An 11,210-nucleotide genomic window follows, 5' to 3' on the forward strand; every position below is an offset into this window, starting at 1 on the left:
TTGCAATTGCTTCCTTATTTCAACGACACTTCACTCGGAGCGAACGCGAGCTCAGTCAGGCGCAGTTGCGCGCTGGACCGCGCGTTTGAGGCAAAAAAATGAGCTCCTTCGCCTATTGAGCCTTTGGGCAGCATCAAGCTTCATCACACGAAGGTGCAGCGCAAGTAAAACTCAATTATGCAACGAGGGGCGTGATAAAAGGGGTGTGATGTTTAACATTTGTTAAAAATATATATATAATGTAGTAAATGCAGGAATTCCTGTATATTAAATATTAATTATAAATCGGTATTCTTTCGGCTATTAATCAATTCTCAAAATAATTTTAGGGTGTTCATTGAGATTTATTTCGAAAACAAGTGGAATTTTCTCGCAGTATCTTGCCCAACGGGAGGACATCACGTGATTGGCATCGTCATGTGACAAAGACCTCTCTTCTTTTTTTTAATGACAAGGACCGGGCACAAGCTATGCGGTTGCGTCATTTCACGCTGATTTATACTCTCAAAACATGAGACAAATGAGTCCCGTGTTGTGAAAGGAGTGATTATATCGAATCGTTGTTCTTGATCGTCCCTCGGAGTGGACTTTGACTCGCTTTCCCAGCATGCCTTGCGTGTTGCTGTCCAGCAAGAAGGAGTGACTGTGTAGAAAATCGGCCGGGCGACGCTTTTTGACATTCGCGCGAGTGCTCGCTCGCTAATATGCATTTGTATCGTTCCAAATAAGGACGAACGACAAGAAGCGCGGAAGGTGACGTCTGTTGCTCCAGCGATGCCGCTCTTCGCCACCAACCCATTCGATCAAGATGTTGGTGAGTGTCGGAAGGCAGCCCGCCCGGGAGGATGCTACATGCTAACATTGTTTGGCTAGCGTCTCGACCGGCCGACCGCTTTTGTTTGAGGCGCTCCGTCGCCGGACCTAAACTTGGAATTCTGTGCCGAACCGTCGTTTGACACGGCGTGGGGTGACACGTCGGTCACCCCCGCAGTGTGTTGTTGGAGACCACTCGGCTAGCGTTGCGACCCTGACACATCAATTCACCAACGCGATGACGAACTGGGAATGTTTTCAACAACGCAAAACGCCGCAAACAATGCATTTTTTGTCAGGAATTCAGAAATTAGCCGACAATTGAAATCACGGCCAAGCCTCCTTTTCAAGTTTGCCTTGTTCTATTGACAAAGTGATTCAACCGAATATTTGGATTGGGTGCCATTGCACGGCTGCATTTTATCGACAATGTGTCATTCAAATGATTGGACAGTAACCTGGCACCTCATGAACACGCCATTTTTTCCTTTCTCTATAACATGATTTGGAGTATCTTTCGATACTACGTCCTAATCTAATCACTGCAACAGAAGGAAGAAGAAAAGGCCACATCCATCCATCCATTTTCCGATCTGCTTAATCCTCACAAGGGTCGCGGGGGGGGGGGGGGGGGGTGCTGGAGCCTATCTCAGATGGCTTCGGGCGGTAGGCGGGGGACACCCTGAACCGGTTGCCAGCCAATCGCAGGGCACACAGAGACAAACAACCATGCATGCCCACACTCACACCGAGGGACCATTTAGAGTGTTCAATCAGCCTGCCATGCATGTTTTTTTTTTGGAAGGTGGGAGGAAAGCGGAGTACCCGGAGAAAAGCCAGCGCAGGCACGGGGAGAACATTCAAACTCCACACAGTTGGGGAAGGCCGGAGCCGGGATCGAACCCGCGACCTCTGCACCGTGAGGTCGACACGCTAACCCACCGGCCGAAATAAAACCTAAGGACAGAAGTGGCCGCGTCAGTCAAATTTGGCGGTCTGTCATTCGTGGGCCGCCTGGGCCCCCCCGTAGTCCCATCATCATCCGTCATTAATTCAAGCCGACCAAATGTGTCGTCCTCCCTCCGTCGCGACCCTCAACTTTGATTTCCCCGAAGCCCTTCAATCTCCTGTCATGTGAAACTCATCGGATTTTCCCCTTTAAAAAAAAAATCCTCTCCACATTATGTGAGGTTGAGAAAAACGTGTGTTGCTACGCCGCTTCGTACTCGTCAGACCGCGACTGGACTCTTCCGTCTCGCTGCTGTTTGCGGTCAAGCTTGGTTAGCTGGTGGCCACTCGCGGCTTCTCCTTCGCTACGCTGGCATCTTCTGATTCTGCATTCGAATCCTTTCAGCAGCGCACGAAGGTCTGGCAGACGAGGCTTGGAAAGTGCATTCTACCAAGAGGCAGTCGTTTGAATTTGAAATGTATTCTAACAGCAGTCCGGTCATTCTTTTCACATCAAGTGTATGATCTCCATTTGGCGGGGTTATTTTTTCTTTTTCTTTTCTTTTAATGGACTGCCTTGTCCACGTGTTTCCTGCTCGTAGAGAAAGCAACCAGTGAGATGAACACAGCAGAGGACTGGGGCCTCATCTTGGACATTTGTGACAAGATAGGACAGTCGCGCAACGGGTCAGTACGCCGTTTGCTGTATCGTTTTGGACGCGTTTGTCACATTTGCGTGTAGAATTGCAACGATTCGGCGACAACTTATCAATCATCCAAATGAATTGAGAAGTGTTTTGATTTGATTCCTTCTTCAGCGACCTCGTTTCATTTAAACGTCCCGATCCTTGGGATGACAGCATCCGGACTGTGACTATTCTCGGACTTGCGTCACCCTCCGCGGAAGCGCGCTCGTATTCATTGTGTTGATGCCAAAGTAACAGTCGTTTCTCCACCTACTTTCTCACATGACGGACCAAAGCGGTCACTCGGTCCTATTTCACTTCTCTTTGTGCATTTTCTGCACTGTCCATTTCAAAGAACGAGCTGTTTTTTGGACGGATACAAAACCCGATCGATCGACAAAATCATCCGAAGATTGATCTCTGATGAGTCGGTCGTTGGCGCCGTAGTTCTGTACGTGTGTCTCTGTTTGCTCGGCAGGCCCAAAGAATGCCTGCGCTCGATCATGAGACGAGTGAATCACAAGGATCCTCACGTGGCCATGCAGGCACTCACCGTAAGCGCGCGCATCTCGAATGAAAGAGCTTTCTCCTCAGCAAAAAGGAAACGTCCCGAGTAACACCAAAATACTGTCCCACGCACGCACGCACAAAAAAAAAAAAAAAAATGCATTCTACGCACTACTCATCATAATGTATTGATTATGAATTTGTAAAACAACACGCCGTCAGCCATTCACATCATGCGCATGTGCCGGCAGCTTCTTGGCGCCTGCGTGTCAAACTGTGGCAAGATCTTTCATCTGGAGGTGTGCTCCAGAGAGTTTGCCAGCGAAGTCAGCAACGTCTTGAATAAGGTATCCGATCACCCGCGTGCGCCTCGAAAGCTGCCTCCGCTTTGATGATTCTCGCTCCAAGGGTCACCCGAAAGTGTGCGAGAAGCTGAAGGCGCTGATGGTGGAGTGGGCCGAGGACTTCCGCAGCGACCCCCAACTCAGCCTGATTTCGGCCATGATCAAGAATCTGCGCGAGCAGGGCGTCGCCTTCCCCGCGGTGGGCTCCCAGGTCGGACCGCGTTCCCGGAAGGCGTCCCGTCGCCCGCCGTCTCACCCTCTTTCTCTCGCAGGCGGCGGAGCAGGCGAAAGCGAGTCCCGCCTTGGTGGCAAAGGATCCCGCCACCTCAAACAAGAAGGAAGAAGAAGACTTGGCCAAAGGTAAAGTCGAGAGGCTCCGCCGTGCTTTTGCCTTTCGGGTCAATGACAAAAGTCAAGACGACTTGCTCCATAAGACGCCGTCAAAGTCACGCCTTGTACGAAAAGCGGGCACGATTCATTTTATTTGTTGCTGCCGCTCTTCTTTAGATGCGAAAACGTTTCATAAATAGCTTAGGAGATGTTTTCATTTTTCAATTGAAAAAAAGAAACATACCTTTATCTGGATTGTCTTGACATGAGGGTTTTTTTTAACTCATTCAGTACCAGCCAATTCTCGACCAAGTCTGAAAAGACGTTTAAAAACGTCTTTGGGAGTGAATGAGTTTTAATCAAACCTCTATTTTAAAAAAAAAAAAAAAAAAAAAAAAGAGGTCTTTTTTAGCCTGAAAGCATCGTTTCTTGAGACTGAAAAGGTCTTTGTCGTAACCGCAGCCATCGAGCTGTCGCTGAAGGAGCGGAGACAGCAGACGCAGACGTCCTTTTGCGGCCTCTACCCCAGCACCTCGGCGCTCATGCCCACGCACAAGTCGGACGGACGCAAGGTGCGCGCCATCTACGACTTTGAGGCGGCCGAGGATAACGAGCTCACCTTCAAGTCGGGAGAAATCATCACCGTCCTGGACGACAGGTCGGCGCCCGCGCCGAAGCCGCGCCGATGCGTCACGTGACTCGACGCGAGTCCTTTATCTTCATTTCAGCGACCCCAACTGGTGGAAAGGGGAGACCTATCGGGGGGCGGGCCTCTTCCCCTCCAATTTTGTCACTGCCGATCTCACAGCGGAACCTGAGATGAGTACGTACGCAGGCGGGCGCGCAAATACGCCGCCCGAATGAGGACGGCTCATCGAGGGAGCCGTATCGCGAGGGATTCCTGTATTCGCGCGCGTAACCAAGCGCGCCTTTTCCACCGGTGTCTCCTTGTCACAGTGAAGACGGAGAAAAAGACGGTGCAGTTTAGCGAGGACGTTCGGGTGGAGACCATCGAGCCGGAACAGGAGCCCGTTTTTATCGACGAGGTAAAACAAATTCCAATAGAACGGGACGAGTCGATTCATCCGGGGGCGCGCGGCCGCTCTTCGGCCAACTCAGAGGTGGCGTTGAAAATGTCCTTCCAGGACAAAATGGACCAACTGCTGCAGATGATTCAGAGTGCGGACCCCACCGACAACCAGTCGGACGGCGTGGAGTTGCTACAGCTCGAAGGTAAACGACCAAACGCTGAAGATGAGGAGGCGTTGTACGCGTCGTCGTCGTCGTCGTCGCAGTTAGAAACGATGCCGCTGAATCGAATAAATCCAAAAGAGATTTCATGTCGTAGCTACTTGATCAATCCAGCCTGTATTGTCGCGTTCTGCAAAGTGGACTCACGTGTTTGGTTGTTTCTATGTTAGGAGCGTGCAATCAAATGGGACCCCTCATTGACCAGAAGCTGGAGGACATAGATCGGTACTTCCCATCCTCAAACGCTCAAAGTCTCATGATTAGTCATGCACCGTCAACCGGGGCCTTTTTTTTTTTCCACCAGGAAGCACTCTGAGCTGTCGGAGCTCAACGTCAAGGTGATGGAAGCTCTCTCGCTGTACGCCAAGCTCATGAACGAAGACCCCGTGTACGCCATGTACGCCAAGCTGCAGAGTCAGCAGTACTACATGCAGCAGCCCCCCGCCGCCGCCGCCGCCGCGCAACAACAGCAGGTACGACGTCCATTAAAACGCTCGGGCAAAAGCGTCGGCGTCCCAAACGCGCCTTTGCCGTGCCGCAGGCGTACCCCGCCGCTCCCGCGTCAAGTTCGTACGGCATGAGCGGCAGCGGCGTGCCGAGTTACAACGTGCCCGCGGAGCAGCTTCAAGGCCAGACGCCCGCACGCAGGTCAGAAAAGGACACTGAAACGCAGTCGCGTACGCTCGGGTCAAGCCCTGTGAGGGGAAAAAAAAAAAGAGAGATGGAAATTGTGACATTGTGTTGATTTCACCAGCGAGGCCCACCTGTACATGACTCAGCCCGCCGTCTACGCCGCGCCGGGCGGCCTGCCGTCGGTTGACGCTCACGCCTACCCGCTTCCCGGGACGAGCCCCGCTGCCGTCGCGCAGGCGCTACCTCACTACGGCGCCCCCTCTGGCCAAATGCCGCCACCTTCCGCCGAGCCGCCGCAAGCCCCCTACTCGGAGAAGGCCTTGCTATAGGCCGCCGCCCCTTCATCCCTCCACAAACGGTCAGCATAGTAGCGCCGGATCCGACCTTTCTTTCGTGGCGATGTCGCGACGACGCTGAAATCCAAGGTAGAAATGTCGACACGACGACCCACGTGCGCTTCATTTTCCGCATCATATTTAATGAATGAGTACGATACGTTATTCCGAAAAGTTCCGTCGATTGTGACGCGACGTGCGCTTTCACAAGAAGGGCATCGGTGGTCCCAAAATGTCAGACGTAGGGCGAGGAAAAAAAAGGCCAGTTCACATTGTCTCCAAATGATTTTGATGATTGGCGCAAGTTGAACTTCCGTGAATGACAATGAATGAATCATGTCAACTCGCTTCTATTTCTACTGCGAGACCAGCACGTTTTGCGATTTAGAAAAAAAACAAAACCAAACATTCCAAAAATCAATTGTCATTCATTTTTCCCAAGCCTTCTGTTTTGTTGTTCCCAAGAATCACTTTTCCCGTTTCTTGGAAACGGGAAATAGCCCAATCACCCGGTGACGAAATTTTATCAAGTCAAACAGAAAAAGTTCCGTTGCATGTCTTACTGATCCTGGCAAATTAATCATTCATATTGTTTCTTTTTGTTCTGTAAATTCAATACTTTTCTAAAAGTAGTTTTTTTTTTGTTCAATTTAAAATGCCAACTCTCCTAGGTGACTAATAATTCCAATGTATCGGGAGCAAACGAAGATCCCCCCCCCCCCCCCCCCCCAAATATTGTATCACGTGACTAACTCAAAACCCAATTGCAGTCATTCTGCACTCTTTGCGTTTGTGGCAAGAGAACATACGCCACCTTGCATTTCCGGTCATGATCGACATGAGAAACGTGGACGCCGCTGCGCTTTTTCTTTTTGATTTTCCTCGCACTCTGTGTTGTTTTGTTGACGCGATCGAAAGGACAAAAACTCCTATGTGATAGCAGCCTTTGTACTCACTACTGTGCTACCCGCGCCCTACAAAAGTGGCATTGACTTTGTCTCCGTTCGATATCGAGGTTTCTCCAAGTACTGAAAACTGAAGCCACTTTTATTTGTATTGTTTTTGTTGTCTTTTCGTGGGCGGGGTGAGCAACGCAAAGCGTGCGCACGGCTCTTGTAAATAACGTTTAGCGCAGTTGGCGCCCGGCCTCGGAGAGCTAAGTGGGGAAAACGACTTGGGTTTATTTCTTTTGTAGAGTATTTTAATTTATGTATGGGTTGCGATGCTATTACAACACGGCGAGAAACGGCGCAAGACGACGCGCGCGTTCGGGGAAGGTGACGGACGGGTGACGGTCCCGTTCTGTTCGTTGTACGTGATAAGAGGAAGGAAATGTCTTCAGGTCGCCGTTTGCGATGCTCGTATTGGAGGATGAGAACAGAAAGCAAAGCTCCCAAACTGAATTACAAAGTATACGACTTCAATTCCCTCCCGATGCCGTTAACTCGATTTTACGCCACACTCGGTGAACTTGTGTAGATGTTCGGAATGACTGCTGATGAGGTCATTAAATTGATATAGCGTGACGGTGGAATCACTTTCTTGTTTTTTTTTTTTTATTTGTATGAAATTGATTTTGAGGGATGATACATTTTAGGGTGTTCAATTGAAAAATTCTGATTCTTTTTTCAACCGAAGGAGTACCCTATTCTTTTCAATTGGTATTCACAATAAAAAGACAAAGCGGCCAAATGTATAGAACGAGGTGTGTGTGTGTGTGTGTGTGTGTGTGGTGGTGTGTTCTTTGAAATTCAAATGTGAATGTTTGTCAGGTTCATCAATTTCGAGAAAAGAAAGGCACTTGGAGGCTGGGACCAGTTTTTGTCTCCAGGAGGAAGGCCAAGATCCTTGGTGCTTCTGGCCAGCGTTGCCCAAACTGGTTCCTGGTGAACCTCCTCTTTTTATTGATTGCGGCGCTAGTTCCACGTGCGCTCCGACATAAAGGGGGGCGGGGGCAGCCCGGTGGCCGGGCTGAAGCGATGAGGCCCGGCCACCCGCACTCGGGCTTTGTTGTCAGGACAATTATTCCAATTCCATTGCTGCTCCAATTACAAATTCAAATGTCATTAACGTTTGAATTGCGATTAAAATGTCACGGGCGATTTCAGTTTTGTGTTGAGGTTCAACTTTTTCAAATGTACTCGTACAGTTTGAAATGCAAATGACATTTCATTGATAAATAGTCCATGAAACCTTTTGAGTTTCCACTTGGTCTAACGTCTCCGTTGGGTCACCGCGGGAGGGAAGCGCCTCGTAAAAAGTGAGCACTATCCCAGCCGTAAAGCAATTGCGCCGTCATTACGCGGCGTCGGCTCGCTTCCTTCCTAACGCGTCCAGAGTCCACCGCGCTGCTCCGTCGACATCGCCGGCGTCATTATCGTCGCCTCTGGGCCATGACCTCCGCCAAGACGCTGAAGCTGGCCGCCTACGAGCTGCTGCAGTTTGCCGCGCTGGCCGTCCCCGTGCCGGTGCTCGCCGAGCGCTTCGCCCGCCTGCTGAGCGACGTGAGGGGACGCGACGACGGCGCCTACTGGCTGGCGGTGGCCTCCTCGGTGGCGCCCCGCTGGTCTGGGTGCCCCTCAAGTACGGCATCCTGAGGGGGCGGAGACTGAAGGCCGGCCGCTGGTGAGTGCTTTGTGGTGACCGTGTCGTGTGCGCGATGGTAACCGCAGAACCGGAAGCAGAATTTACCGCGAAATGGGGAAAGTGCACCGCTGCGGCTTGAGATGCGTGTGTAAATTGTTCCGTGACCACGCTCTTATCTCGAGTCATCTTCCCCCATTGAAAAAGGCATTCATCCGCTGCAGCCCCGCAAAAAAACGTTTTGTCTGCGGTTTTTATTTGAAAAGGCACGACTGCGCTCTACGCACATGCTCCAAGTGTTCATGGTTTGTTTGTTTTTTCCTTCCCCTGCACCCGCCTAGGAGACCAACAATGCCGGCGTATCTCCTCTTGTGCACGTTACCTTCCTTTGCCATTATAATAGCAAGCTCCCAGGTAAGAACATTTTTTTAACTCTGAATGATCCTTGGAAAAAGAGATGTACAGGTATTTATTTCCAAATTAAAAGTACAACATTCAGACCGCTTTTAAAATGCAAGTCCAAAAAAAGGCTCATTACAACTCTCAAGAAAATCCCCAAAACAATCTCGATTCCGTTTCAAGGCCGATGCGTCGCGTTCATGTGAAAAGGACTTTGGTCACTTTTTCATCAAAAGGAACAACTTGTCACTGTCACAAGACAATTGTGAGTTATTCAGTTCCAGTCAGTCATGTGACAGGTCGCCTATTAACTTTACCACCGTCATCCACGTATTTCTCGACGAGTTTCTAACACTTAACATTGCGCAAGCTCAGATGTTTGTTTAATCTTGTAAGTCTTGAACTCATCATCCATCTGTCATTAGGTTCAAGTCAACGCGGGCGTGCGGCTGGACCACTTTGCCGAGTTGCCCGCCTCTTTGGTGGTATTGTGGCTCATTTGCGCCGACTTGGTGGAGAGGCTGCGGCCCTGCCGGCTCCTCGGGCGATGTAATGTAAAGATGGACATTTTTTCATCGTTGAACCCACGCTGCCTGTCAGACCAGTCTTCCGATACCCCATCGTTGACTTCATATTCCGCTATCTTCATTATTACAGGGCGGCCCGCCAGTCCAGTGGTTAGCACGTCGGCTTCGCGGCGCAGAGGTACCGGAGGTTCGATTCCGGCTCCGGCCTCCCTGTGTGGAGTTTGCATGTTCTCCCCGGGCCTGCGTGGCTTTTCTCCGGGCGCTCCGGTTTCCTCCCGCATTCCAAAAACATGCACGGCAGGCTGATTGATCACTCGAAATTGTCCCTAGGTGTGAGTGAGGGCGTGCATGGTTGTTCGTCTCTGTGTGCCCTGCGATTGGCTGGCGACCGATTCGGGTGTCCCCCGCCTACCGCCCGAAGACGGCCGGGATAGGCTCCGGCACCCCCCGCGACCCTAGTGAGGATCGAGCGGTTCGGAAAATGGATGGATGGATGGATTCATTATTACAATTATTTACAGTTCCTAAAATAATACCAAAGGATACATCGCATTTTTTTAAAGGTTACAATCATAAAAAGGATATTTGTTTTACATTCAATTTTTAGGGGGAACGTCTGTGTTTGTTTGTTTGTTTTTTTATGCCAGTGACAAAGTGGGTCCTTGGTTTCTAAATGTGTATGCAAATACGCGAGTGGCGCCAACGGCTGTTGTGATTCGCAGCCGACAATGCGGACCTTGGCTTTGAGCTCCCGGGCCCGGTCCTGACCAACTTGGCGGCGGTCAGCTCCATCTCCAACACCGCGCACCCCGACGAAGGCCAGAACGGCGCCCCCCGCGGGCCGCTGCGCGCCGATCGCCTCCGGGACTTCGGGCCCCCCCCCCCCCCCCCCGCCTACCCGTACTCGTCCTCGCGAGCCTTCCCGGGCCGCCTGAGCTTCCTGGGGAGGAGCGACGCCAGGTCGGAGGTGTTTGCGGATTGTTTCCTGTTCTGGTTGGACACGGCGGAGTTGGTGCGGGTGGCGGGCGAGCCGGCCGTCTTCTACTCGGCCTGGGCGTACCCCGTCCTCATCCTGGCCTTCGCGTCCAGCCTGCGGGCTGCCCTCGCCCCGCGTGGCCCGTTTTCGTCCGCGGCGGGAGTGGCCCTCCAGGATTTTCCTTTTTTTGGTCACGCGAGTGTCCCTGCTGGCCGTCTTTGGACCCGTCACGCCCGTCTTGTTCCCTCTGAAGAACGCCCTGGTCAGCCTGACCTTCTTCTACTTCACCTACATGACCAGGATGAAGACATTCAAGAGGCACCGCATGTTCTGACCACACTCGGGTCACACTTTAAATATTCATCCGAAACGTTTGTACTTTGTGCAAACGCCCTCGAATGCAAGTAAAGGAAGAAGATTCGGTTCTCAAATTTGGGACAAAATGGACTCCTCAGTCGCAAATGTCTAAAAAGAACTTTTGTGAAATATGTCGAATTTCACGACAAGCCCATGGATGCCGTCTTCTGAAGCTAGCCCAAATTGCCCAAAGTTCCAATTGATATGACTGATCAGACCGTTTTCTTCTGTAAACTGCTGAGTGGGTTACGCAACACAAGTAAACGGACGATATTCATTCCTCATCGTCTGCGCAAAAATGACCGTCACCGCAGCTGACTGAGTCACTTGCTTTGTGTCTGTGTGGCTGTGTTATACTGCCCCCCAGTGGCGGGAGAAGCGCATTGACTGGAACCGATGAATGGTACGGCATCGCTATTCATTTCGGGTGGGAAAAGTTGAAATCCAAATGATTTGAGTGACTCATATGTCAAGACAAGATAGTAAGCAGATTTGTAAAAAAAAAAAAAGTCTCGCTTTAG

The 11,210-nt window shown here is 50.9% G+C and overlaps 2 protein-coding genes across 3 annotated transcripts; both read left to right on the forward strand.

Moving 5' to 3' along the window:
* Nucleotides 1-450: 450 nt before the first annotated feature.
* stam (signal transducing adaptor molecule (SH3 domain and ITAM motif) 1) lies at nucleotides 451-7,373 on the forward strand. 2 transcript variants are annotated; one of them, XM_086129127.1, is made up of 14 exons: nucleotides 451-814; nucleotides 2,364-2,448; nucleotides 2,926-3,001; nucleotides 3,206-3,301; nucleotides 3,363-3,509; nucleotides 3,571-3,658; nucleotides 4,091-4,286; nucleotides 4,357-4,451; nucleotides 4,586-4,674; nucleotides 4,774-4,861; nucleotides 5,050-5,104; nucleotides 5,184-5,352; nucleotides 5,421-5,527; nucleotides 5,634-7,373. In XM_086129127.1, the coding sequence occupies exons 1-14, from the start codon at nucleotides 775-777 to the stop codon at nucleotides 5,839-5,841; spliced, it is 1,539 nt and encodes a 512-aa protein (XP_085985253.1). In that variant the 5' UTR covers nucleotides 451-774; the 3' UTR covers nucleotides 5,842-7,373. The 2 variants fall into 2 exon arrangements, with proteins under 2 accessions (XP_085985253.1, XP_085985254.1); XM_086129128.1 differs by having other exon boundaries at nucleotides 3,363-3,497.
* Nucleotides 7,374-7,713: 340 nt separating this feature from the next.
* tmem236 (transmembrane protein 236) lies at nucleotides 7,714-10,992 on the forward strand. Its single transcript, XM_086129140.1, is given in 6 exon segments — nucleotides 7,714-8,400; nucleotides 8,403-8,472; nucleotides 8,772-8,844; nucleotides 9,255-9,534; nucleotides 10,079-10,515; nucleotides 10,517-10,992. Coding segments are annotated over 6 exon segments (1,170 nt in total). The 5' UTR covers nucleotides 7,714-8,240; the 3' UTR covers nucleotides 10,667-10,992.
* The last annotated feature ends 218 nt before the right edge of the window (nucleotides 10,993-11,210 follow it).

This window comes from Hippocampus guttulatus, chromosome 14 (genome assembly GCF_054856545.1).
Source record: "Hippocampus guttulatus isolate MCC_2025c chromosome 14, RoL_Hgut_1.0, whole genome shotgun sequence".
Lineage (NCBI taxonomy): Eukaryota > Metazoa > Chordata > Actinopteri > Syngnathiformes > Syngnathidae > Hippocampus > Hippocampus guttulatus.

Bases quoted from the DNA above. Each gene is read 5' to 3' on its own strand.
- stam (XM_086129127.1), top strand. From the start codon at position 775: ATGCCGCTCTTCGCCACCAACCCATTCGATCAAGATGTTG. The intron at 3,002-3,205 runs GTAAGCGCGCGC...ATGTGCCGGCAG, and splicing joins TGGCCATGCAGGCACTCACC to CTTCTTGGCGCCTGCGTGTC. The intron at 4,287-4,356 runs GTCGGCGCCCGC...TCTTCATTTCAG, and splicing joins ATCACCGTCCTGGACGACAG to CGACCCCAACTGGTGGAAAG.